The following is a 26,107-nucleotide window of genomic DNA, read 5'->3' on the forward strand; positions in this document are numbered from 1 at the left end:
TGCGGCAGGATGTGTCGATTCTCCGGAGACATAAACCGGGAAGCTAGTCCAACTGAGCTATATATGCCGTTCTCTGCACCGGGAGAGGTGTCCCGAGGAGAGGTGTGGTCCGATGGTGACGGCGCCGAACAGGTGAAGATCGGCACCCCTTGGGGTAATATAATGCGGGGGAGGTGTGATTTGCGCTGGCTGTCGGAGCTCATCCGACCGTGAAATGACACTGCCGACTTGTACCACAAGTCTGCAGTTGTACTTATAACAGGTCGAGGAGTTGGCGGATGAGCGGTCGATGGCTGCGTAGGGTATGGTAGGTAAGTCAACCATCTTCGGAAAGCCCTATCGCCCAACCCAATGCTTTGAATGACAAGACAACAAGGTAATCTTGCAGCTGTTTTCAAGCACGGGAATATTCTAGATCCTTCCTATGATTTTCTGTACTCTAAGTACGCAATGACAGATTAGCTCGTGGAGCGATGCGCAACTGACAAGCATCAAAAAGACCATGAAATTAGAGACTGGGTACAGCAGGAGATGAAAACAGACTCACATATCCTCTTTCTCTTGCAGTTATGTCTACTTGATGGCTGCAATGGGAGTTGGACCGGGCCCATATGTTGGAGCATGTATTTCTCTTCCTTTGGCTTCTTTGGTTATTCAAGTCTGTAGCATTCATTCTCCCTGATAATTCCTTGCTTGAATCGACTGAGTTTTGAATAAAGACATTGCGTGACCTTCCATATATACAGCCCTAATCACTGTCGTTACCTGACAACGGAAACTTTTCAAGCACCTGCACATCCCCCTTGATCTCAAACTTAGCTGTCGGGTACTCATCGTTGACGTCCACAAGCAGTGTATACTCTCCTGGGTACAGTACCACCCTGCCATCCTCAGTCGCCCTCGTCAGCGGCGCAACGGTAACCTCGACGTCTACTTTTCTTGTCTCCCCAGGCTTGATTAAACTGGCCCTACTGTACCCGACCAGCGTCTTGATCGGCGCAGGCTGAGCCCCGAGCTCAGGAGCGCTGGCGAACACCAGCGCAACATAGTCAGAAGCGACGTCTCCCGTATTGGTGACTGCGAGGGAGAATGTATCGACAATGTTCGAGCTGGGATTTTTGCCCCTGGCAAGGGTGGCAGCATCGTACGGCCCAAATGCCTTCTTCGCCCACGAGACATTGAATGTCGTATAATGCAGTCCGAACCCGAATGGCAGGACCGCGTCTTCGTACCATCTATATGTGCGGCCGGGATTATCTGTTCCAGGTTGCAGGTTCATATCTGTCATCGGAACCTCGTCGACATAGCTCTTGGGATACTGCGTGATCGGTAGTCGACCGGCGGGCGCTGCTTTACCGGTCAGGACATCAAAGACCCCTGCGCCACCGGCCTGGCTGGGATACCCGGCCCAGACAATCGCACCGACGCCGGCAGATGCCAGCAGCGCTGAGTCGTCAACTTGGCCGCCGCCGAACTGCACGACCGTCAGCGGTCTTCCCAGCTCGGCGAGTTCCAGAATGAGTTCCTCCTGGTTCCCGGGCCAGTCGATGCGTGTTCGATCAAGCGACTCCTCCTCGACGGTGTTGTCGATCCCGCCAAAGAAGATCAGGGCGTCGGCCTCTGCAGCTATTGCGAGGGCATCATCGAATCCGTCTGTGCTTGTCGAATTCACCTCTGTCCCTGGCGCGGTGAGAACGTTGTAGCCGAGTCTCTCTGCTGCCTCGATCATGGTCGGGATGTGCTTGGCCGGGCCCGCATAATTGCTCTGCAGCTCGGTGGTGAAATTGATAAAGGGCCCAATAAGTGCCAGTGTGCCGTTCGCCTTCAGTGGAAGGGTCCAGTCGATATTCTTCAGCAGCACGGTGCCCTGGATCGCGACAGTCTTTGCGAGCTCCTCCGCCTCGCTCGTCGCTACATCGTCCCAGCCCAGGGACCGCAGCGGTTGACCCTCGGCCGGATCAAAGTACCCCAGCTGTACGAGACTCGTATATAGTCTCGTCAACGCCGCGTCCAGCGTCTCATTGCTGATCAAGCCCTGCCTTTCCGCCTCCCCCAGGTAGCTTGGAAGCCAGGTCCCACAGTCCAGGTCCACGCCGGCATTCAGCGCCGCAGCCGCGGCTTCAGGTCCACTCTCAACGTAGTGGTGGTACGTCTGGATGCGCTCAACAGCACCACAATCACCGGTCACCCAGTGTCCTGGACCCTCCCATCCCCAGTGCTCACGCAGCACTGTCTGGAGGAGATATCGATCCGCACATGCGGGAACCCCATTGAGGGCATTATAACTGCACATGAACGCGCCGACGCTTGCGTCAACGGCGCAGGTCTTGAAAGGCGGAAGATAGTACTCGAGAAGATCGACAGCGGACACCTTTGCGTCGAACTCGAACCGGCTGACTCCGCCCCATTCTTCCAGATCATATGCCGCGAGATGCTTGCACGTAGCAACGACCTTCGGCTTCTCGGGATCGTCGCCCTGCAAGCCGCCCACAAACTCTTTGACATAGCGCGAGCAGTGCAGCGGGTCTTCACCGGGTGTTTCCTGCCCGCGACCCCATCTTGGATCTTTAAATGGATTTACATTCGGCGTCCAGTAATCGATCCCTGCGTGGTCGGAGTTCGAAAACGCCCGCGCCTCAGTAGAGATTATCTCAGCGACTCTCCTGATGAGCGCATCGTTGAACGCGGCACCGAGCACAATGGGTGCTGGGAAGGATGTCGCGTAGCTAAAATCACCAGACTCTTCGAAACTCACGCCGTGTTTTTCAGCGACTCCGTGCAGGGCTTCGTTCCACCAGTTGTACGCAGGGAGACCTAAGCGGGAGCTTCCAGCTGCTTCGTGGCCCGTGTTGTTGATTTTCTCTTCGAGTGTCAGGGCAGAGACAAGGGATTTTGCTCGTTCGAGAGGGGACAGGCTGGTATCGCATATGGGAAGTTCAGAGAGAGGGCCCGTTGTGCAGTCCGGGTAGTTGGACTGACACAGGGCGGGGATGAAGAGAGAGGAGAGTAAGGCAAGGTTCCAGGATTTGAATACGGCCATATCTATGGCTTTCCGATTCCTCTGTGAGGATTACTTTAGTTGCTAGCATGTCTGGCTGTGGCGGGTATTTATGCACCGCATCGTCGGTTACAGTCACATCGGCTGAATAGTCAATGAGCTACCTACAAACAGGCTATACTAAGAAATAGGAGCTCCAATTCGCGCTGATGACGAGATTCCAACCTTGTCAAGCAAGATATCAGGCTATTACCCCGCCGGATCTCCAGGGGCAGGTGGGGTTGGGGTAGAATAAGTGTACTGTTTGATCCGCTCTGGGTAAACTCCGGCTACTCATAAGTCCATAGGTAGGCCGAGGTTTCAGTAACTGCAGTGTATAAGTAGATAGCGGCCAAGGCAGCCACAGGGACCGCCGCATAACATAAGGTATACGGGAATGCTGATCATATGCAGGGCAATATAGATATTCCTCCAATGAGCATGTCCTGGGCGTACTGCAGTATTCGCACCTTTATCGAGTATTGATGTAGCATGGTCAATACTTGAATATAAATCATTAGTGTTCGGTTACGCTGGGAAATTCTTAAGACGCATAATGTATTCCGACTTACTTGGTAGTTGGGATGGAGTCGTGGGCAAAAGTTTCTTGGGAGCAACTGATCAAATAACTTGGGTTTACTCTGTAATACTGCTCTGCGCGGACGATTACAAGACCAGCTACCAGCGAGCTGGGAATTTGACAAGTGTCGAGGTAGGGTATGTACCCATCCACAGTGGTACTCTCTTGTAGTGTTAAGCTTGTTGCAGTGCAAGGTCACGTCTCATGCGGCAGTCTAGTGCTCTATCAGAAGATACTGTAGCACAGGAGACGTGCTGTGCAGCAAGGGCAATTATAATGGTAAGGTAGCTGACAGAGATAACATTAAGTGCAACAAAATACCGCAACAAGAATCCTAATCAAGGACGGACACCTATCAAGCACCCCCATTACTTCGTGCTGTCTTCGCAGAAGACAAACTGCTAGTATTGAGAACAAGACTGGCGGTGACCCCAACAAGTCCTCATGACACCCGACTGGTTGTACATTGTTAGCACTCAAGCTGGGAATGCCGTTGGCGTTGTGCAGGTACCCGGAGGACCAGCGAGTTTTACTTCTTCTCCAAAGACCACTACTACCAAAGCACGCTTGACAACGACCTCAAGAATACTTATATAGACGCAGTCAACAATCTCAAGTCCAGATCGAAGGGCCAAGCGATGGTCAGACATAAACTATTGATGGCGAACTTAACGCTGCCAATAGCGACTATATGTATTTCTTTCCGAGGAGAAAGTATATCAAGTACTAGAGTCAGAGACAGGAACATCTCGAGCCCTTCTGATATTCCGGGGCCTAGCCTTTTCCAAAAGAGCGAGTCTGATCTGCCTTGATTCCAGTCTCAACTGTTGACAAGGACGTCTATTATATCTTCTGTGACGACCGGTATTGAGGCTTAACGACAATGGGCACCATTACGACGATCTGGAGGCCGGTCGTTAGCCCATCGCCAGAGGTTTGTTTCTCATAGAAGCCTAGGTTTGCTGTATTATTCCCAGAGTTCGAAGCGCTTGCATGGAACCTCGTCGAGTCGAGGTCATTTAAAGGAATGGCCTCAGCAAGGCATAGTGTAGCTACTTTCCATATTTTTATAGTTACTGCCTTTAGAGTCCTCTGCATCTAGTCTATTTTTCTAGTCTCGTCACAAACAATGACACTACACACCTCGGAGTGTTTAGTTGATATCGTAACATACTGCGATGAACTCTACAAGTAACTTTCAGAATGCGACAAGAGGCAGCAACAAACAACAAGGGAACCGCGATTGGTAGCTGTTGCAGATCCGGCTCAGGCGCTTAGCGACAACTCAACGAAGTGGATGAAACTTGGTACCTCCTAGCATAGTTCAAACGTCATCCTATGCCTCCACAAGCGGCCGCCCACCGCCCAAGCTCCACTTGCTGCACAAATTGTCAACGATAAGGGCCTGATAAGAAGGCAAAAAAATACAAAAAGCAAAAAGTTAACACTTTTCCCCCGAACCGGAGTCGAGCCGGTGACCTTCTGATTAAATGTTTCCATTACAGTCAGACGTGATGAACCAACTACACCATCGGGGGTTTTGTGTTGTTGGTCTTTAGTCTTTTTGGTTTATAAGCCTTAACAAAATTCCAGTAATTTCTTTCATCTTTGGTTCTTCCACAGTTAAACACGAATAGTCCAACTACACTCTTGAAGATCATATGAGATATATTCGCGTGTAATCGCCAAAATATCGCCGAAAACTGTTCGTACAGAAGTGAAGTTAAGCAAGTGAGGCATGGCCCAATGCATTGTTCTTATTAACCGAAGGGCGTCGACACCAGAATTATATATTTTTGTAAACGCCCCATTACCTGGATGAAGCTTCCAGATGACAGCGAATAGTAGGCCTATCCCAGGGTAAATTCCCACTGCGCATACTTTATCTCAACTTCCTCGACATAGTCTCTGATACGGCCAAACTCTTTGAACCCCTCACTCTGAGCAAAAGAATTATGCTTTTCCACAGCCTCCCGTCCTGAGAAGAGAATGAACTGACCATCTCCATCAACGCACCATCCACCCGATATATCTCTCCCCCGCTCAAAGCCCTTTAAATGGTGTTTGGTCTCGGCGAAGGCCGAACCAAAACCATCTATGTTTTCCGCTGCGACAGTATAACGTTCGATCGCAACGACCGGCGCCGAATATGGGATCCTCTCATCGACAGAGCCACTGGCAAGATCGACATGCTGAATCCACGCCAGCTCTAGACCCTCGCTCAATCCAGCCATGATTTCCTGGTTCCGTTGGGACAGGACCCATTCCTCCATATGCTGAGCGACCGAGTCCCATTTTCCAAGAATGTAGATGTAGCTAGGGTCCTCGATCTGGGACAGGACTGAAGTTTTGGCATTGGAGTACTTGGCTTGTTCTTCTACCCCCGCGCGAAGCTTGATGCTGACGGCCGTATTGTCAGAGTGGCCCAGGGGGAGACTGTTCTTGAGACGGAGGCAAGCAAGTTCTGTAACGGGCATTCTGATAGCGATAACTGGTGTTGACTACCATTAAGTGATCGGATATCGACAGGCTGAATATATGCGGTAGGTTGGCGGAGATAGCGGAGTTTGTACCTGGCAGGCAGCAAGCATGACGTTGTCCCAGTGAAACAGCATCCTGCATCTCTTCCAGCGACCGTACCGAAGCGCGACCGGATAGAAAGTTAGAGAATGGTGACAGTACACGACCAGGGTATATCTGATGCGGGGAGCAGTAGATACGCCAGAGGTGCATGCCGAGGGACAACGATTGGCGATCGTGAGCATTCTGAGAGTGACAGATTGCGGGGTCGGATAACAGGGTCCGAGGCTCATTGCCCGTCTCAAATATTCAAAATGCCTTGCTCTTCTCCTACCGCTGTACGACAAAGAACAGAAAATATCTTACAATCATGTCTGACCTCCCAGGATTTCCAAACTACTTCAATCTCACCGGCAAAGTCGCCCTGGTGACTGGAGGTGAGCTCGTCTCATCGAGTCTCTACATCTCCACTTCTATACTAACCGCCCAGGATCCCGCGGTATCGGCCTGCATATAGCAACGACGTTTCTGAGAGCCGGCGCGAAAACCGTTATTATAACAGCGCGCAAAGCACCCGGCGTCGAGCAGGCGGTCGCTCAGCTCAATGCTCTGCCCGGAATCCAGGGCAAGGCGATTGGCATCCCGGGAAGCGCCGCCGAGACCGATGAAATCCAGGCCTTGGTCGACAAGGTAAAAGGAATCGAGCCAAAGCTCGACATCCTGGTCGCCAATGCCGGGGCGACATGGGGCGGTCCGTTCGAGACGTCCCCGGACTGGGCGAGCAAGAAGGTCGTCGACCTGAATGTCCGCGGCGTCTTCAACCTCGTGCGCTTGTACGCTGTCCCTGGGACCCGACCATCACAGTCAAAGCTAACGGCCATCCAGATTCCTCCCCCTCCTTGAAGCGGCCGGGTCGCACTCGTCTCCCGCTCGCGTTGTCATCGTCAGCTCTGTCGCCGGCTCCGTCGTTTCCCATGGCGGCGACAACGGGACCATCATGTACTCCATTTCCAAAGCAGCGGCGACCCATCTGGCCCGCAACCTCGCTGTTGAGCTCGGTCCAAGAAATATTACGGCGAACAGTCTCTCGCCCGGCTTCTTTCCGTCGAAGCTGGCGAACGGGTTGATCGAGATTCTGGGTGGTGAGAAGGAGCTCAAGAAGGCGAACCCACGACAGCGATTGGGTGTGCCAGATGATATCGGCGCGGCGATCCTGTTCTTGGTTGGACCCGGGGCGAATTATGTGTAAGTTTCGTTACATGGACTTGGTGGTGAGATGCTGACTTGGCCGGTACTAGGAACGGGGTTGATCTGAAGCTGGACGGGGGGGCAAATCTGGCGAGAGGGGGCATGGCTCAGGCAAAGCTCTAAAGCCCAACATAGCAACCGGTATTCTTCAATAACTGGAGGGACTATATCCAAACGTGGGCTTCAAACTGGCTATGGATTGGTCGTATTATATAGTTGAATACACATATAGTCCGCCGGACAGGAAGCCAGACCCGTCTAGGGCAGAACGGTGCAGGTATTGATCATAGATTCAGGCCCGGCAGTTCCAGAACAGGTATTGGCGCCATAGTAATCCTGCAATTATCCCGTAGATTCTCTTCCGTAGAGTCCCTTTTCTCGGAGACAGGCCAGCACCGACCCCTCACCATCTTGGCGTAGATATTTCTTCCACCAGTCAGAGACCTTGATCAATAGAGCTCTTCTATTGATATACAGCTTCTCCTCCCTCTTCCCTTCCAGTTTCTATTCCAGTGAAAGAGCACATTGTTCCTTAGTTTTGCACACACTCAACCTCAGCAACAATGTCCCTCCAAGCCCATGCGCAAGCCCTAGTCACCTCCCTCTCCCAGGCAGCCCTGGTGCCGGGCTCCGCGCCACTCATTCCAGACGACTTCAAGCCTACAACAGAGCTCAACGTCACTTTTGGCGAGAAAGCTGTGAACCTGGGGAACCTGTTCCGCGTTAGCGAGGTGAAGTCGGCACCGACGGTTTCGTTCGTGAAGGAGGTGCGCATACCTCACCAATCAATAACTATAACCCCTCTAATCCATTCGATAACAGGAACAATCCCCCGAATGTCAATTGTACACGCTGCTCCTCGTCGATCCTGACGCCCCAACTCCCGACGACCCCAAGTTTGCCTACTGGCGGCACTGGCTCGTTTCCGGCTTGACTGCCTCACAGAGCATAAACGCAGAGTCTGCAAAGACGTTGACGGAGTATCTTGGGCCGGGACCAAAGGATGGGTAAGTACTTGACGCTCCTCGCAATCTTTTGTTGTGTATGATGTGGTGCTGATACCGGTGGTTGTGCACAGTTCGCGCCCTCATCGATATCTCTTCCTCCTTTTCCGGGAACCGGAAGGGTTGGCATTGAGCAAGGAAGACGTTGGCGGTGAGGAGTTTGTTCAGAGACGGTCGTTCCAGGCGGCGGAGTGGGTACAGAAGCATGGGCTGGTGCTAGTTGGGGTGAATTGGATGTTGGGGGCTGGAGATGGGTGGACGGAGTAGGTAGAGCCCTGTCATGGTTATGACTGACGACCTGGTCCTGTTATCTTTCTGTCCTCTTGTAGAATTCTCGTTCTTAGAAAACCTGCAGATAGAAAGGGCATCTGAATTATCTAGAGTTGTCCTTGTAATAGTACCTCTAATATCGCGGCAAAATGGGTAATGAAGGACAGGGCGTCAGCATTGTTGAACGCGCAGGCGTGCTTTTTATAGCCAATACTATAAAAATCGATCCTCAGGAATTCCCTTCCTCTGCTTCTAGGAGTAGCTTTTTTATATGTAAGTTGTCACGGCTAAACGAGATAAAGCTTTTGTCCATGTTTGTTATTACGTCTATCACAGTGCCCCCCTACACATCCATGACAACTGTACCTGTATCTTAAACTGCGAGAACTGCCCAAGTAGAAGAGAAGGCCTGCTGGTACAAGTGCCTAGATCATGACCCGGATCCCCAAGGCTCAGGCTTTGGTACGATTACAGCGCTTGTTGATATGCTCATTACGGTGGTATTATTGAATATCATCCACGCGCACAGTTTGGCTGTTCTTAGACCCGACGGATAATCCATACATGCGCCAATACCGGGTGACAAGATGACAGGTGTTCCATGCGTATACATGGAGTATAGGTTTTTACCAAAATATCCCTTTCTGCTGGTGCAAAGGACGTCTGTGCGGCACTGCAGAGGGTAGATGAGCAAGGCGAAAAATTGGTGTTGACATCTCACAGCAGCAGTGGCACTGATGACTTCAAGAGCCAGGTGGCTGCTATTTATGAGATTTGGAAGTGTACATGTAATATAGATGGCTTGAATGCATCAGAAGATTTCGTAATGTACGGAGAGCTGTTCAAGCTTGACAAAGCAGTCCAGTATGCAGATCATACTCCCACTCATCGCTCCCAACGCCGCCCCAGACGAACAAGCTTCCTTTCGGATCGTACGTCTTCTTGATCCCAAGCAACTTTTCGTAGATCCCTGAGTCCCTCGGACCGTAAAAGTCCTCCTTCCACGTGCTGCTAAACACATTACCCTCGTTTGCATAGCTCCCACCCTCTTCACCGGTCCACTTCCTCCATACTGGTTCGATATGCCCCTCGTACCAAACTGCGCCTGTCTCCAGCGCCGCCTTCGCATCAGCAGAGTCATTGACCGGTGCGCCGTAGGTCATGAGATGCGCGTACGCGCGTCGCCAAGCAGGATGGACACTCCCGCGGCGGAGGATCGAGGTCTTGGATGTGGCGGGCCCGCCTTGTAGGCCAAAGAGGGCCATTGAGCCAGAACTACCGGTAGGAGGGGTGAGTATCTGGCGCAGGTAGTGACGGACCTGATCGCTTGGGGTGTCGACCAGCTCACGGCGGCCAAGTAGACGGCTGCTTATCATGCTGCTTGCGCCGGCGGATTGGCTGGCCGAGGAATTTGGCTTTGTAGAAGACCAGTAGGACTGTGAGGATATGGTTTGAAGGGCGATGGTGACTCTATCTCCAGAGGCTCTAGACAGTCGGGATGCCAGCTCGTTGAGAGTCATGTTCATAGACGCAATTGTGGAGTTGAACTTCGTCAGGTTTATGACTCCTGCAATTCCAGGTAGATACTCATTGATGCTGAGGCCGAGAAGGGAAGTTGCGCGTGTGCCCGTCAGAGCCATCACTGTTCCCGTCAGACCTGAGTCCATGAGGTCCGGGATCGACCTCGCCGTCTCAACGAGGGCATCCAAGGACGCATCGCTTGCATTCAACCCGGCTCCTTGTACTGCATAAAATGTAAGACCTCCAGAAACCACATTCTCCGGAACAGGATGCGTCGCAAGCACAAACTCAGTGGCAACCCCAAACTGGCCGCCTCCAGCACCACGAACAGCCCAGAATAAATCTTTGTTCTGCACATCGTTGGCGACGAGACGGCGCCCATCAGGGGTGATAACGGTGACTTGGTATAGATTATCTGATGCAAGTCCGTGCGTACTTGATAACAATCCATGGCCGCCGTTCTGTACAAGACCGCCCAGTCCAACGGTTGCGTCTTCGCCTCCTACAAGTGCCCGGTTGATACTGTGGACGGCCGTGTATGCAGAGCCCCAGTTGTTCCCGCTGCCGAGAACAACTACATCAGCCGTGCTGTTTGTGCCCGGGATACGCCAGGCAGGATCGTGGCGGAAATGGCTAAGGTTGTGTGTCCAGATGGACAGGGCGTATGCGCCGGTTGACCTATAGAGATGGAAACTCAGTCAGATATCAAAATGCTAAGAAAAAAAGCCAGTCATTGGTTTAGGGCAGCAAGAATGACGAACCTTCCATTCAAATCATGGCCTGTTCCCTTAATAACGACCCTGATGTTCCTATCGTCTGCCCACTTCATGGCAATCATAATCTGCGCTTCATTCCTAGCGTTGACAATATATACCGGCAAAGCCCCAATGCTGCACCCCCGTGCCTCAACATACCCATCCACACCAGGCGGAAGACATGAATGGTTTGTGAAAATCGAGTAATCGATGCTCTCTGGCCAGGCGGCGTGGTACGCCGCATAGGACCAGTGGGCCATTACCTCGGTACAGTTTGTAGGGGCGTTGAACGGGTTCCCAGGGTAGCAGGAGGATGCAGCAGGGGTAGTCCTAATCAGCGTGCCGTTGATCGTCGCATTTAGGGCGCTCCATTCTTCATCAGATGGCCAGGCAGCATCGTGGGGGGTCAGTTTGCAGTCGCCGTTGCGTGGTGCCGCGAGTGCACTGCCCGCAGCTGCTAGGAGAACGAGGAAGGGAAGTTCGAGAAAGATCATGCGCATAGTCACGGAAGATAGCTATTTGTGAACAAGGCGATATAATCTAGAAATGAGTTGAGCGGCGGTAAGGCCGTTATATAGTGGATTGGAAGCACGTATACGAATACGGTCAGGCTCCTGAATTGACCGTCCTTGGAGACCCAGAAGTGAAACGCGCCTAACTTGTCATTGAGCCTCTGAAATTTGCCTGGGGCATGTCTCAAAAATGGTCCCAGCCAGGTGCCGAAGATGCAGCTGGCAAGACAGATCTATAACAGGTCTGAATGACGACCTGTGGGCCAGTTAATGCAGGGTCTATAGCCCTAACGGGAAATCCAGTCGTATCCGGTTCCGACCGCAGATCTTAACTTCACACAGGCCGCAGCCTTGAAAATTGTCAAGTAGAATTCTCTGAGCCTCTGAAGTAAGCACACTATATATAGTCAATGTGAAAAGAATGTAATTCGCAGATTACGCAATGCGTACTTGAGCATGATCAGGTAGGATGATAGGTATCGCACCGCATCTTGCCCTGAGATTCCGCAGCCACTTAATTCTAAACATAATTGCGACAAACCAGGATATTCAGACCCCCAATATTCAATAAGTAAACAGATCTATCCAGTCATACTATGATGTCCTAAGTTTCCTCTGGAAGCAGCACTCTCTAACTGCTGTGCGACAGCAGTAGCTACTATGGTACTGAGCTTCTGGCTCAGATATCTAGGGAGGTCATTAACACCTAGGGGGTTGGCGCTGTACTTGGCCATCAGAGACGGGGCGTCTAAGTGACCTCGTATAATTCTAACAGAGGATGCTACCAAATGACGAATTATCTGCTCTCATTTTATGGTCCAAGCCAGGAGATATTGGACGTTGTAATCAGGAGATGAAGGTTCTTTCTCATCCAGGCAACTAAGTATAGCATTCACAGAGCTGATGCAAACTCTGATGCGTATGATCCAGTTTCTGCCCCCTACCTGCGTACACATTAGCAACTATTATCCCTGTTATAGGCTGCGTTGCAGCTGTCTCTTCATGGTTTCACATGTCTAGACACAAGAGTTGCAACCTGGAAACGGCACCGGAAACACTGGATCAAGACTATCAACGGGCGACTTGCTCGCCTGCATGACCAAGGCTTCTCATCATAAAGCGTGGACGGAGCAACTTGCATAGGTATTCTCTAAGGCTGACTGTATACTGCAAGCCAGATGGTATGCTGCAGGCATGGAGTAGCTTTAGGCAGCAGTCCCTGCAATAGGCCAATTAAGAGGACACTGCTGAGCGTCTGCAGTCGTTTCGAAGAATGGGCACGTCCTTCCTGAGTTTGTCGATACTTAGACCACAGTACAACTGCTCCGTCACGTCCAAAGTCCCAAAATTTACTCTCGTACATTCTGAAGCAGAGCTACATCTCTGATCAACAGCCGCAGCTCCAATTCATTTAGCCGCTCCATTGCCCTATTCTCAGATTGAAGCAACCTACAATTGTAGACATTGAGGAGTATTGTTAGCGGGGACTCTTGTGTAGTCTTGCTTGCGAACAAGGTCACAACTGACGGGTGATAGACTGGATTAGGAGAGAAAACCATCGACACGGGCATCAAACACACATTACCCGGGAAATTTTTCAAGGAGCTGACAGTCTCTCCTTTGATCTGTCAAGTCTCTGCTTATTGTATATTGGAATAGCAAACTGGTTATGTTGAGGATATGAAGAGATAGCAATGCCGTTAAGTCGATTCCATTCATTCATAATAGTTTTATCCTTGTGTCATGATGATTATTCTTCAGTACAATAGAAAGTCGCATAACGACATTCAGACTATTTCCCCGCCTCGAAAATAACCTTCTGCGACCTCATCTGGTTGAAGTCGTCGTACGCCTGCAACGCCTGTGAGAGCGGGCGAATGTCCTGCACCATGAACCTGGCGGATCCAGTCAGTATCTCGCCTCAACAATATTATTCAAACAGGGGAGGAACTTACTCGATCGAATCCTGCTTCTTTTCCAAAAGTTTCAACGCATCCTCGAAGATGCTGCGAACCGGACACCTTCCCATCTGGAGCTGCAGATTCTTGCCATACGCCTCGTTACCCGTCCAAGGGATCTCCCCGTTGTGCACGCCAACGCTGGAGATCTTGCCCCAAGGGCGGATCATGTCAAACGCCATTCTCAGCGCATCACTGTGGCCGACGACTTCAATCGCAACGTCTGCGCCTCGGCCGTCCGTGAGTTCCTTGACCCGGTTCTTGAGGCCCTCAGAGTCGGTGGCAAAGTTCCACGGCTCGGCACCGAGGCTCTTTGCCAGCTCCAGTCGCGAGGGAACAGAGTCGATTGCAATAAGGTGCTTGGGCTTGTACTCGAGCGCGCTGATCAGCGCAAAGATCCCGACCGGTCCACAACCGAAGAGAATAACTGTGCTTTCCTTGATAATGCTCTCATCAAGCCCGCTGAATGCATTCTTAGCCGCGAAGAATCCCGTTGGCAAGATATCCGCCATCATAACCAGCTTCTTCTCGTCGATCTTCTCCGGCGCGGAGACGAGCGTGCTGTCGGCCAGCGGGACACGGACGTAGTCCGCCTGCGCGCCGTCGAGGACCACCGACCCGTAGAGCTGGCACTTGGCGCACCGAGAGGAAGTGTTGTGGGAGCAGTAGAAGCAGTCTCCGCAGGAGACAGTGAAGGGGGAGACAACCTTGTCGCCGGGCTTGAATTTCGAGACGGACGAGCCGACCGAGGCGATCTCGCCGGTGAACTCGTGGCCCATGATGAAATCCGTGCCGGAGGGTTGGTGGCCGCGGAAGACGTGGAGTTCGCTAACGAACAATGCCCATATTAGCCGTCACCGAACCCAGGATGCGGAGGAAAGTGATGAAGGATACGGGACCGGGGCCAGTATACGTACCTCCCGCATAGCGCCGTATACCGAACCTTAACGATGGCATCGGTCGGGTCCTGAATTGTAGGAATTGGGCGCTGCTCGAGCGCGACCTTGAGAGGGCCCTTGAAGACAACGGCTTGCATTTTGGCTGGTTTTTTTATCTGCTTTAGACGTTGGATCGTGGATCAATCCAGGATTGGCACGGTGGCATGATGTGAGGGGTGATTTATATGGCGCCCGGTTACTTGACCTCGGTTGGTCAGCCTCGTTCCCAGGCGCGGCATTTGGTGTTCGGCGATGCGGAGAGTAATTCGTTGCGGGGTTTGAAGTCGAATTTGCGGAAGATCAATTCGGCCAGAGTCGCCGAGTGGTCTTCAAAAAGCCTTTTTAGCGGCATGACCCGGGATCGTGGTTCGACTCGATACTCGAAGTGGGCGATGTGGTTGCTGCTCTATATCGGGTATCGCAGTGGTAGAGGGTGTAGTGGTGGTCATAATCGAGGTCACCTTTCGATTCATGTAACACAATAGGTGTCATTCCCTGTACTTTTTCTGCATATTATTTTGTATATTTTCTGTATATTTTTGTACTCTGCTCATTGCAGTGGATGCGGTCCCTCCCTCGTGAGGGCTCAGTACTGGAGCAAGGTCTGAGCTGGCTATATAGACTGCCCAGCGAGGAACTTGGTAGCACTCCACCCAGGTCCTCCATCTCAACCCTGCGGCTGATGAAGAAATAAAATGCGGTCTGTGCCTTGGCTTCAGCTCTCTATGTTCAGCCCATAAATCGCGCAGTCAAGCCCTTTAACCAGGAGAATCGGGCATCGACGTAACTGTATTTGGCCTAGACGTTTCATGTGTATGCAACATCGCATGGCATTATTGGTGCAAGCAGGAGAGGATTCGAGTTGGGCTGCATCCAGGCAGTCAATGATGATTTGCAATTTAAGACTGGCTCTTTTTTCTAATATATATATGATGGGAATCGCAATTCACTCGAGCACTAGGCCTTTCATCGACTACTTCCTCGTCTTTTGTGAATGTCGCTAATTCTGAATCCAATGGCGCCAAGCATCTCTCTCTCTGACCCCGCACCACCACTACAAGTATCGCATGCTCACTCTGTCACGAAACACCCAAAAACCACAATCGACGTGAATATCGTCGAGATCACTCCATCAGACCGTGACATTTCATCCTCATCCTCATATTCATCTGAAATACAGATAGATGAGCTAGAGAACGAACGCGCCCGCCTCCGCCGCCACATCGGCCTCGATTCTGCACACCCACCGCAGTCTCAACCTCTCTTCTTCATCGAGCGAGTCCCGGACACGGACACAGCACCGATTCCATGTAGCCTTCCCGGGTGTAGGGAGGGAATTGCCCCGGGTTCACAGCGGTTGGCTCTGAACCCGGGCATGAGTGGGGTCAGTTGGTTTCGGTCCTCTTCCGGTGCGTCCGTAACCAGTTTACCAGACTCTATGGGCAAGAGATGATAAATGGCTGATGATATTGGTTTCCCGTACAGACTACTACCACATTCCCTGCTTTGAACGCATCGCCGATTTCAATGAGTCCGCCTACCTCAACCGTCTCGTCCCTCTCACCCGGAACACATTCAGGCTGCGCGGCTTAAAGCTCTCCTCGGTCTCTGACGGATCGTACCTCCTCTCCGGCGGCGCAGAGCGGCTAATACTGGAGTGGAAAGTTCGGCGCGGAATGGACATCGATAAGCGCGACGGGGTGTTCGATCCGGCCTGCTATGAGCTAGATCGCGGGGTCCATGCGTTAATGTACGAGGCGGGCTCGAGGGGGTACTGGCCCAGCGGTCGCCCGACAGGACTGGATATGTACGAGTATTACACATTGGCGAGGACGGTGGCTGTCAATGAGTCTGGAGACGGGGATGAGGAGGAATGGAACCTCTTTGAGGCGTTTCTGGGACACGGAGAGATTGGGAGTGGGTGTGGGCGGCATGATCTGAGTGAGTTATTGGAGAGGTGGGAACAGAGCAAGGTTAGTTCGCTTTTCCCATCTGATCTATGCTGTGCTCCGGTGAGAGCGACTGCTGGGACGCTGACGACGGGTAGAGCCTTGTGTTGCAGGAAGACAAAACGGGTGGAAGAGTACAAAACACCCTCAGTCCGACTGCCATCAGAGCAATCAGGCGATTATCGACAATTCCCACGCCGCAGGTCGGCTATAACAGGATCTGGTCGTAGGCATCTGAAATTGAGTTGCGTTGCCCTGTCAGGTAGGTTTCTATGGAGACTGGTTCCGGTTTTACTCTGCGATTAGATCTATTCGGTCAAAAAATATAGAACGTAAGAGTGAAAGAATACATTGCAAGGCTGCCATCCTTTCTGATTTTTCCTATGGCTACGTTCAGTTCCATACTCTGGGGCCAAACTCCAGCAAAGCATGAAATGGGTATTCTCCGAAGAGCTCCTCGGGTGTATCCGTGACTGCATCATTTTCCGGCCGGCAGTGCCTAGCGAGACAAATTTGGGGCAAGTTAATATCACGAGAACAGGCGATTGTCTCGCTTGCAATTGTTTCAATCCCCTGATTTTCGGTCAAGTGGCGCAGATCCCCCAAGTCAGTACCAACTGCCAGAGACAGCCAAACATCTGTTCATGTTGGTCCCCCGATCCGAAGGGCCGTCTGTACAACTTTCGCAGTTCCATGATTGTCAGTTATCTTAACGACAATTGGCTTCTATTGCTGATGAATTGAGAAATGCTAGCAAGAATGTTTCCAAGTTTGGCCTATATCATGAGATGGTGCGTCCGTGACAGAACTAATAGATTAGGTACCCCAGAAATTGGCACCTTGAATTCAACTTAGGAAGTTGACTCGACACACTGATATGATAATGCAGCTTGTTTTGCCATTTCCCACTATGTTCTGGCGAGATTTAGGCAGGATCTTCCATTTCCGTTTCACTTGACTCTTACAGTGTACCTGTGCTCATACTGTGAAAGGACCATCTTACCCTCCCCCAACTGCCGTCTGAAAATGAGAGTTCGGCGGTTGTATGAGTCCTGTTTCATAGGCCTGGGCCCATAAACGAATGCTTCATCTGGTATTCACGGTCGAGGAGTAGCCCATGTAGTGCAAGCATGGGCTATTGACCAATAGATGAGCATTCCTGAACGAACCCTGGCGGTTCGACTTGTTTAAGGTGTTTAATGTACTTACCCTCTTGCACCAATTATTCTATATCAGTCTTTCTCGGGAGCAATGTGGTAATTTATTCATCGAAAGGGCCATAAATATACATAGCAACCGTCGATATGAGCCGAGGAGAGCATTAACTGCTCTCTTAGTATAAGTTGATACACAATATAGCATCTCTTAGACACTATGCCTCGTAGAAAGAATCATATACCAACGACGCTGTACACTCTCCTTCTTAAGCATGGTATTACTGTGAAAAGCCGGAAGCCGAACAACGTGTAGTTCTCAGAGTCTAAGGATGCTGATAGGTGAGTCACCAAAATTCACCCAGGCATACCCAGTGTATAATGAGAGAAACAGGGTGTACCACAGACCAACTGCTTTATTCACTCCGGCTGTGTTTGCTAACTTGCCTAGGGTTATGGGACTCTGACACCCAGAGAATTTCTCCATATTATTTTCCCCAAACTTGAGTATCGCTCATCAGCAGTGTCCTGAACAACTAAGATTTTCAGTCGCAGCCATGATCTTCAGTTACTGCTCTGTCTATATTCACTATCCCCTTTCCCATCATCATCTTCGTCCTTTCTACAGAAGCTTTCACCCCGCAGTCACCAAAGTAATTTGTGTTCAAGACAGCAACGAAATGCTGCACAATAATTAAGAAATAATTAAGGCTCTCAGTTCCTTGGTTCTAAAAAGAACAACTCACCCAATACGATGCGAGAGCGCGGCCAAATCAGTCCCTTTGAAGAGAATTAGGCACCCAGAATATTCTCGCTCGGGAGCCGAAGCTGGGGGCGGATATTACGTCATTGAGATAGTTCGGACTTAACGAATATCACGTGGCGAAATGGGTCAAATGTACTCATCTCGGACTCGGACTCGGGCTCGGGCTCGGTCAATAACCCGAAGGATATATTGGTCACCTTGTACAGTTCTCTCGCTCCCCTTTCCTCTTCTCATAGCTACTGCATTACCTACTCTAAGAAAATCTCTCCAACAACGTCACATAAAGAGCTAAAATGCACCCCCACTACACCTACTACAACCCAGCACCTTCTTTCGCCGGCCGAGGCCGCCGGTTCTATCGCCAGAACTACATGCGCGGCCTCAACCCTCGTGCTGGCGGCATCGGCGGTCTGGTCAAAGTCACCCTCGTAGGAACGGCCGCTTACTTTGTCTGCAAAAAGATCTATCAGTACGTCTCCATTTGCTTTCCTCAGTGATGGTCGTTTGTTGAACATGGTTCTGACTGCTGTTGCTCTATATAGTGCAGGTGCCCAGAGCAATAATAATGGGCAAACTTCGCAATAACCGTCAACCAACGTGATTCTTGGGCAGCATGGTTCTGATCCCTGAATGACACATTTGCAGAGATAGGGTGTATGATATTTCGGTCTCCTTTTTTTGGCATTTGCGTATTGTTCATAAGAGTCTTAGGGCTCTTCGATGATCTCTCATTATATTGTACTTTGGATCAAATTTCTTTGAGAATAGAGACAGAATGACATTCTTACCGTTCATTAAATTGCATTAGGCCCGCAGAAGTACTATCCTTTCGAAAACAAACGGACTACCCGGAGAACTACATAATATCTCGAACTAAGAAGCCTTACTGTCTATCAAGGCCAGCAGGCATATTTCATTCCTTCTGGTTCATACTCTCACAACCACTTCTCTCAGTTCGACTTCTGGCCCATCATGCACTGAGTGGAGACTGTACCGTTCAATAACTGCTATCAAGGTCAATTTGAACAAAGTATCCGCCAAATGCTTCCCAAGGCATCGTCCACTCGCCGCCCCAACACCAAACCGCATGAATCCGTATCGGGACTTTGAAGGTGGGATATCCCGAAACCGCTCGGGGCGATAAGTATCGCCGTCTTTGCCCCAGGTAGCTCGATCCGCGTTCAGACGTTTGGCGTCTATAACGACAGGGCATCTTGCGGGAACACGATACCCTCCGATCTCTTTGGGGACCGCTGTACATTCAGGAAGGGAGAATGCTGCAAAGTCGCAATCTTATTAGAGGGCTGCAAGATTATTTGTTGGTAAAGGGGAAATAAGGAAGAAACTGACCGAAAGCCGGCGACAAGCGCATGGCCTCCATCACGGCGAAGTTCATAAGTGTATCCTGTTTCGAGAGATATTTTCCGGTCTCGGTATTAATATCGATGTCACTATCGGTGTCTGGGGTGTGAGTGCGAGTCTGGATATGCGTCTCAATCTCCGCTCGAAGCTTCTGCTGGAAAGCTGTATTGACAGCTAGATGCTCGAACAGAGTGCCGAGGACTGCGGAGCTGACGTCGACGTTGGCGAAGAGAATTTCATCTAAAGTGTGTAGGAACTGGATGTATCAACGCGTCAACCGTATATCGAGGATAGGGTATTTCCTTTGGGTGGGCCGTACGCACCTCCTCGAGTTTCAGATCACCCTTTTCAACACCATGATATATCCGCTCGGCAGGGCATGCCTTCGAGGCCCCCCGAGCAGACTGAATTATACCAAGATTGAATTCCATCCATCTAGACCGGAATTCTTCCATTCGTTTGGCGGCTGCACGGTCAAACCAACAGCCTAGCCTTGTCGCCAGACGTTTGTTGGCGATCACGTCATGCAGGATGACTTCGTGGAGGACATTTAGGTCCAATAAGGCAGAGAAAAGCTATTGACGGTCAGGTCAGCTATCAGCCCATGGCCCATAAAAACAAAGATGATCTTAAATCGAAGGAGGTAGGATGTGTGAGCTACCTTATCATCGAAAATCTCCCCATACACAAACTCCGCCGCAAGCCGGAGCGGCAAAAAACGACAGGGCTTCTTGATCTCCAGGGCGAACCCTTTTCCCGTTCCTGTTCCTTGCAATGGCAGATCATCAAGCCACCGGTCGATGCTTGCGCTCAGCTCTGGGATCGCTTGCCGCGCTGATTGAAACGAGAACGCGGGGTCGAAGTAGCGACGGATCATTGACCATCTTTCTCCTGCTAATGCGCCGACCGCATGGCCGAGGAGGCTGCAGGCTGCGTCTTAGTGTTCACAGCAAGCTAGTTATTGTAGATGCGGAAGGGAAGGGAGCGATTTACCCGCTAAAGTAATTTCCCATATTCAGATACAGTGGCTTAGGATGATCTGCAACTCCCGTATCAGTACCCCATCCAACCTCAGGGACCTGGCTGGGGTTCAGGGTGCCAGGGAGGCATACGCTTAGTATCACCCTTGTAGAAGTCATAAATGTGCTCTGGCTTGGTCACCACCAGCTCTCTTGCTCGACCATTGCGGATGATAAACGGCTCGTCTCCAGCGAGAGCCTTGCCCTGATCGGAGAGCTGCTTGCTGATGACCATTTCTTAGCTAGATCCCGCCCATGCGCTGCGAGATATCGACCGCGATATACAACAGATTCTTACCTGAAAGCGAACTTCGCCACGCGGGCGTCTCCATGAAGCTCGCAGATTTGCCTGCCGTATTGGTTGGTGATTCTGTTCGCTCGGTGCCTGCGGATTTTGAGTACAAGCAGGACAAATAGTATTAGGACAAACAACTTGAAGACCTGAGGACTGGCCCTCAGCCTCTGGTTCTCCTGATCGGATGCCTGCGTTAGAGTATTAACGAAACCCATTTTTGGAGAAGAAGGCGTCCAGATAGGTACGTGTCTAGGATGGAAAACTTCACGCGGGAATGCTTATAACGAAGGTGCTCAGCCAGGAGGCTTTGATCTTAATCGTCATTGTGAATCTCCGCAATAAACCGAAACGTCGCCGTTATCCCGGCCACAGTGGATATGCGCAGGAAAGGGTGAGATGGACTCGGGAAATCGAAATCCTAGTGTTGGGGGCCATGGGCAATTCCCCGATTTCCCGATACGAGAAGCAAAGGGACCGACTAGGTGTTGGTATACTAAGGAAACAGGAGGCAGCTACATCAATATTCAATTGTAGGACTCCTCATTATTCACTTGGTATCTTTACTTCAGATTCGGGCCACAATGATCCCTCCCAAGCAACAAACCGCCCTAAAAATCACACCAGAAGGACGCATTGCTGCAGTCTCATCTCCCCTCCCATCCCTCCAAGATAACGAACTGCTCGTCTGCGTCAAAAGTATTGCGCTGAACCCCTTCGACGCCAAATCAGCCGAAATGTCGCCCACCATCGGCGCAACTCTGGGCTGCGATTTCGCAGGCAAGATCGTTGCAACAGGCTCCAACGCCAATGACTTCAACTTCAGCATCGGCGACAGAGTCTGCGGCTGCGTTTTCGGCAATAATCCAAATAGGCTGGATAATGGTGCATTCGCAGAGTACGTTGCCGTGCCGGCGGATCTACTGCTTAGGATTCCTGAGCATATGGACTACAATGAAGCTGCGACGTTAGGTGTAGGGCTGGCGACTGTAGGGATGTCGCTATATCACTGTTTGAGATTGCCCATGAAGCCTGAACAGGCTGGCAAGTCGCCGTATGTTCTAGTTTACGGGGGGTCCACGGCGACTGGGACGCTTGCGATCCAGATCCTTACGCGGTAGGCACGCCATACGATCCGACGCCTATCTCCAGACACGGGGAGTACGGCAGACTATCGAATATTCGAAGGTCACTAACCCAACTACCACTGCAGCTCCGGCTATGCCGCGATTACCACCTGTTCGCCCCATAATTTCAACCTGGTCAAATCCCTCGGCGCAACCGCAGCCTTCGACTACCACTCCCCAACGTGCGGGCGTCAAATCCGCGACTTCTCCTCTGGAAACCTCTGGTACGCGCTCGACTGCATTACAGACACACGGTCGATGGCCGTCTGCTACGAAGCCATCGGACCATCCGGCGGTCGGTACCTCAGCCTCGACCCGTTCCCCATCCGGGGCCATACACGACGCAGTGTCAAGCCGAACTGGGTGCTCAGTGTAACGATGTACAACCAGCCGATTCCGTGGAAGAGGCCGTTTAAACGGGATGCGTGTCCGCAGGACCTGGAGTTTGCGAAGAGCTGGTTCCAGATCGCCCAGAGGATGATTGATGCGGGTGAGATCAGGCCGCATACATCGGATGTGAAGGCTGGCGGGTGGAATGGTATCCCGGGGGGATTGGAATTATTGCAGAAGGGAGAGGTTTCGGGGAGGAAGCTTGTGTATGAGGTCGCGAGTCACTAAGGAGGAAGGGCTAGGCTATGCTATGCTATTCTATGTTATTACGATTTGCACTTCGCATTTGTAGAGATATTATGCTACTCATGTTCGGCATAAAAAAACTCAAAGATTAGGTAGGAACCCTATGTAAGGAGAAAAGATAAGAGGAGCGTTGCAAGCAGAGCATACGCTTGCGTAGGTCCTAGTTCAGACAGCACCTGTCATCATGTGGAGTATTCTGAGCATCAAGAGATCTACATCTAGGATGGAGTTGATGTGCCTCAATGCGGCTGAATGTCCAATAAACGTATTTCCCGAGCAGCGTGAGTCTTACATATCCATACTCCAAATCCCGAGGGCAAACGGGGCAGCGCGCGTGAATATTCCGGGCCGGAGAATAGGAGACGGACAGCAGCTGTCTCAAGCTATCTTCCAAGTACTCAACTGACAGGAAAGGTGTGCAAAACCATTTAAACTAGCCATGCTAGGGTGCCTCTTAGATAGTTGGAGAGAATCGCTCCGATAGCTACCTAGTTCATCTACTAGAAAGAAATATGCCTACCGAAAGCCTCAATCCAGGAACTGTCCTCATCGTGGGCGGCGGCCCTGTCGGCCTCATCACGGCCACAACCCTAGCCAAGTACGGGGTGCGCAGTGTGATTCTCGAGCGCAACCTGACGACAACCAAGTGGCCGAAGATGGACCTCACGAATTCTCGGTCGATGGAAATATACCAGAGACTAGGGATCGCAGACGCACTGCGCAATGTCGCCGTGCCCTCACACTACCCGTTTACATGTCTCTTTTCGAGCGGGCTGCATGCCGACAAGGCGATCACCGCATGGGATCTGCCGAGCCCTGACGAGTACCGGAGGAGGATTAGAGAGCAGAATGATGGGAGTATGCCGTCAGAACCGTGGTTGCGCGTTTCGCAGGAGATCTTTGAGGCGTGGCTCAAGGAGCTTGGGATGGAGAATCCGCTTATTGATTTCCGTGCTGGGTGGAAGGTTAAAGGGGCGCGCGAACTTGACCATGGGGTGGAAGTGGAAGCCATTCACTCGGATACGGGTGAAGTGTGGAAAGTCAGCGCGGACTTTGTGATCGGATGCGATGGCGCCCACAGTGCTATACGCAAGAGCCTGGAAATCCCCTTGGACGGGGGCCCGATGTAAGTACTGATCTACCTACATATCTGACACGACAGGCAGGAAGTCAGATCATTGACTAAATGTTAGTCATGGCTACGCCGTACTCGTGCACTTCAAATCAAGAGATCTCTCGCGCATCCAAAAGCAAGGCCAATTCTGGCACTTGTTTTTCCCCAATGCTGCGAGTGATGGCGGGTCCATCAAGGGGGCCGTCATCGCACAGGACGAAGTCGACACCTGGACCGTTCATCGTTTCATGCGGCCCGACGTGGATCATACTCAGCTCTCGTCGGAGGAAATCGTTTATGACCTTCTAGGTGGGATGGGTGGCCAGCCTTTTCCCATCAGGATTGACGAGGTGCTTGTTCGCTCGACGTGGACGCCGAGCGTTGCACTTGCGCGCTCTTACGCAGGGCCTAAGCACCGTATATTCATCGCGGGAGATGCATGCCACCAGACCGTGCCAACGGGAGGCTACGGAATGAATACTGGTATCGCTGACGGATACGACATAGGCTGGAAGTTGGCGGCTGTGATACAAGGCTGGGCTGGACCTGCGACGCTTCTTTCCTATGAGAAAGAGCGCCGGCCCGTCGGAGAATTGGCTCTGCAGTGGTCAAAGGTACACATGGGCAACTTGATGAAGATGTCGGCCGAACTGGGCCTCGACGCCCACATGATCGAGCTGAACAACGAGACCGGCGCTGAATTGCGAGGAGCAATGCACTCCTATCTCCAAACACATGATGGCCATAACCAAAGCATCGGGGTGGAGATGGGATACCGCTATGTTTCCAATATTTGTGTCCCTGGCGCTCTTGATGCAGAGCTTTCCCCGCCAGAGTTTCATCCTAGAAAGTACACACCATGCACCATGCCCGGCTACCGAGCCCCTCATGTGTATTTGACCACCGGAACGCCCGTGTCCCGTCTGTTCGGTGACGGTTTCACGCTCGTTGCGTTTCCGGAGGGTGAAGGACTGAACGCGTCGACTGAGCAGCTGAGAGAAGCGGCTCGGAAGAAAGCCTTGCCTCTCGAGGTTGTTGAGTTGCCAGGGGAAATGCATGCTCATGAAGTCTGGGGGGCTTCTCTTGTTCTCGTTCGACCAGACGGCTTCGTTTCATGGCATGGTGACAGCGTCCGCAGTCAGGAAGAAGCTGATCGAATTATAGCTCAGGCCAGTGGTTTTGATTCTGAACATTTGGGTAATCATGTACAAGCGCAAGAGAGAAGTGCCTTGTAAATTGATTATTGAGCTTAGTTCTTTGATTTATATATGAAAGATTCACCCTTTTGCCACGAACTAAGCATAAGCCGCGATAGGAATTTCTAGTGCCAGGCGAGTCCTCATTATTCGATGTCTGCACCCAGTTATCTTTGATAGCTTCCTTCCTGGTTTATATCTTGCTCTCTGCTTGATTTCATCCTGTTACCAGAAGTATCTACTATCCGCAAAGCCAGCCCGAGCAGAGATGTCTGACCCACCCAATCGCGAATACAATCTATCGCCTTTAATGCAAAAAACCTCATCCAAATAAACACTAAAGTGACCCCAATCTAACAAACTAACATAGGTTGGTGCTGCAACCCTGATGAAACGTACAATATAGTGTTTCGCACGCGGCTGCAAAGTTGCAGCATCAACCATTGCACAAGGCGGTTTGCGAATGCGCCGGTTTCTGAGAGGCATGCGTACCCAACGCTTAACAGAGGGGAATGACTACCACTCTTGTGCCATGACTGAGGGAGGAAGGTATGTAGTTGGAGCACTTAGACGATGTTTCTCGTGTCGGATGCAGGCGCGCAATTGCTCTATGCGTTTCCAACTCCTTTACTTCTAGCTCGCAAGGGACGAATCGCACCCTGGCTAGATTTGAGCTGCCCTTCTAGATCCCCAAGCTGGACTTGGTCAACTATATTCTAGACAATGAGATCGTGCTGGTTGACAAAAACACGTCTGCTTTTATATCTGCGAAGAGTAAGCTGCTGTCCCTGGCGTACTGCAAGAAAACAGCGGGGAAATACCTGTGAACGATATCTTGATAATGAAGCTCAGCAAGCTCAGTAAGCTCTCTTGATGATTCTTATGAACACCACAAGAGGCAAGGCCTTCTGGGCAACAATCAAGAGATTTGTGATGTGTTCTAAGGCAATAAATCTGACAATAATAGTGTCCATAATAAGGCGGACAAGGTCTGCATTGCCACGTAGGCGATTATTGCCTTCTTGCAACTATTCAGAAATGGCACACTGCTGGTATTTTCACAACGGGAACCTCTTTGAAGACATCGTTGCTGCAAAGTTCCGACTACGAAAAAAGCTATCTACAACCAGAATTCCTAGAGCTATTTGC

General features: G+C 51.2%; 11 protein-coding genes across 11 annotated transcripts, besides 1 other annotated feature; 6 read left to right on the plus strand and 5 right to left on the minus strand.

Moving 5' to 3' along the window:
* Positions 1-26,107: part of a sequence feature (contig 1.153 11..403022(1)) that runs on past both edges of the window.
* bxlB lies at positions 749-3,040 on the minus strand (the record flags this gene model as incomplete). The annotated part of the gene is made up of 1 exon (XM_676578.1): positions 749-3,040. The coding sequence occupies one exon, from the start codon at positions 3,038-3,040 to the stop codon at positions 749-751; it is 2,292 nt and encodes a 763-aa protein (XP_681670.1).
* ANIA_08402 (uncharacterized protein) lies at positions 5,468-6,094 on the minus strand (the record flags this gene model as incomplete). Its single annotated transcript, XM_676579.1, has 1 exon — positions 5,468-6,094. The coding sequence occupies one exon, from the start codon at positions 6,092-6,094 to the stop codon at positions 5,468-5,470; it is 627 nt and encodes a 208-aa protein (XP_681671.1).
* On the plus strand, positions 6,508-7,508 carry ANIA_08403 (SDR family NAD(P)-dependent oxidoreductase; the record flags this gene model as incomplete). Its single annotated transcript, XM_676580.1, has 4 exons — positions 6,508-6,574; positions 6,628-6,970; positions 7,023-7,382; positions 7,436-7,508. The coding sequence occupies 4 exons, from the start codon at positions 6,508-6,510 to the stop codon at positions 7,506-7,508; spliced, it is 843 nt and encodes a 280-aa protein (XP_681672.1).
* ANIA_08404 (YbhB/YbcL family Raf kinase inhibitor-like protein) lies at positions 7,949-9,036 on the plus strand (the record flags this gene model as incomplete). Its single annotated transcript, XM_676581.1, has 5 exons — positions 7,949-8,152; positions 8,208-8,392; positions 8,464-8,652; positions 8,893-8,932; positions 8,962-9,036. The coding sequence occupies 5 exons, from the start codon at positions 7,949-7,951 to the stop codon at positions 9,034-9,036; spliced, it is 693 nt and encodes a 230-aa protein (XP_681673.1).
* Positions 9,502-11,435, minus strand: ANIA_08405 (putative isoamyl alcohol oxidase; the record flags this gene model as incomplete). Its single annotated transcript, XM_676582.1, has 3 exons — positions 9,502-10,858; positions 10,942-11,034; positions 11,095-11,435. The coding sequence occupies 3 exons, from the start codon at positions 11,433-11,435 to the stop codon at positions 9,502-9,504; spliced, it is 1,791 nt and encodes a 596-aa protein (XP_681674.1).
* On the minus strand, positions 13,240-14,441 carry ANIA_08406 (alcohol dehydrogenase family protein; the record flags this gene model as incomplete). The annotated part of the gene is made up of 3 exons (XM_676583.1): positions 13,240-13,342; positions 13,403-14,233; positions 14,323-14,441. 3 exons carry the CDS (start codon positions 14,439-14,441, stop codon positions 13,240-13,242), a joined length of 1,053 nt encoding a protein of 350 aa, XP_681675.1.
* ANIA_08407 (uncharacterized protein) lies at positions 15,314-16,665 on the plus strand. Its single transcript, XM_050612131.1, has 2 exons — positions 15,314-15,752; positions 15,829-16,665. The coding sequence occupies exons 1-2, from the start codon at positions 15,338-15,340 to the stop codon at positions 16,596-16,598; spliced, it is 1,185 nt and encodes a 394-aa protein (XP_050468083.1). The 5' UTR covers positions 15,314-15,337; the 3' UTR covers positions 16,599-16,665.
* Positions 18,506-18,775, plus strand: ANIA_11607 (uncharacterized protein; the record flags this gene model as incomplete). Its single annotated transcript, XM_050612132.1, has 2 exons — positions 18,506-18,681; positions 18,760-18,775. The coding sequence occupies 2 exons, from the start codon at positions 18,506-18,508 to the stop codon at positions 18,773-18,775; spliced, it is 192 nt and encodes a 63-aa protein (XP_050468084.1).
* ANIA_08408 (protein apdB) lies at positions 19,140-21,103 on the minus strand (the record flags this gene model as incomplete). The annotated part of the gene is made up of 6 exons (XM_676585.1): positions 19,140-19,504; positions 19,563-19,830; positions 19,898-20,149; positions 20,236-20,504; positions 20,687-20,817; positions 20,892-21,103. 6 exons carry the CDS (start codon positions 21,101-21,103, stop codon positions 19,140-19,142), a joined length of 1,497 nt encoding a protein of 498 aa, XP_681677.1.
* On the plus strand, positions 21,470-22,630 carry ANIA_08409 (enoyl reductase apdC; the record flags this gene model as incomplete). The annotated part of the gene is made up of 2 exons (XM_676586.1): positions 21,470-21,939; positions 22,099-22,630. The coding sequence occupies 2 exons, from the start codon at positions 21,470-21,472 to the stop codon at positions 22,628-22,630; spliced, it is 1,002 nt and encodes a 333-aa protein (XP_681678.1).
* Positions 22,833-24,997, plus strand: ANIA_08410 (protein apdD; the record flags this gene model as incomplete). The annotated part of the gene is made up of 3 exons (XM_676587.1): positions 22,833-22,929; positions 23,153-23,774; positions 23,842-24,997. 3 exons carry the CDS (start codon positions 22,833-22,835, stop codon positions 24,995-24,997), a joined length of 1,875 nt encoding a protein of 624 aa, XP_681679.1.

The sequence above is a fragment of the Aspergillus nidulans genome, chromosome V (assembly GCF_000011425.1).
Source record: "Aspergillus nidulans FGSC A4 chromosome V".
NCBI classification, from domain to species: Eukaryota; Fungi; Ascomycota; class Eurotiomycetes; order Eurotiales; family Aspergillaceae; genus Aspergillus; species Aspergillus nidulans.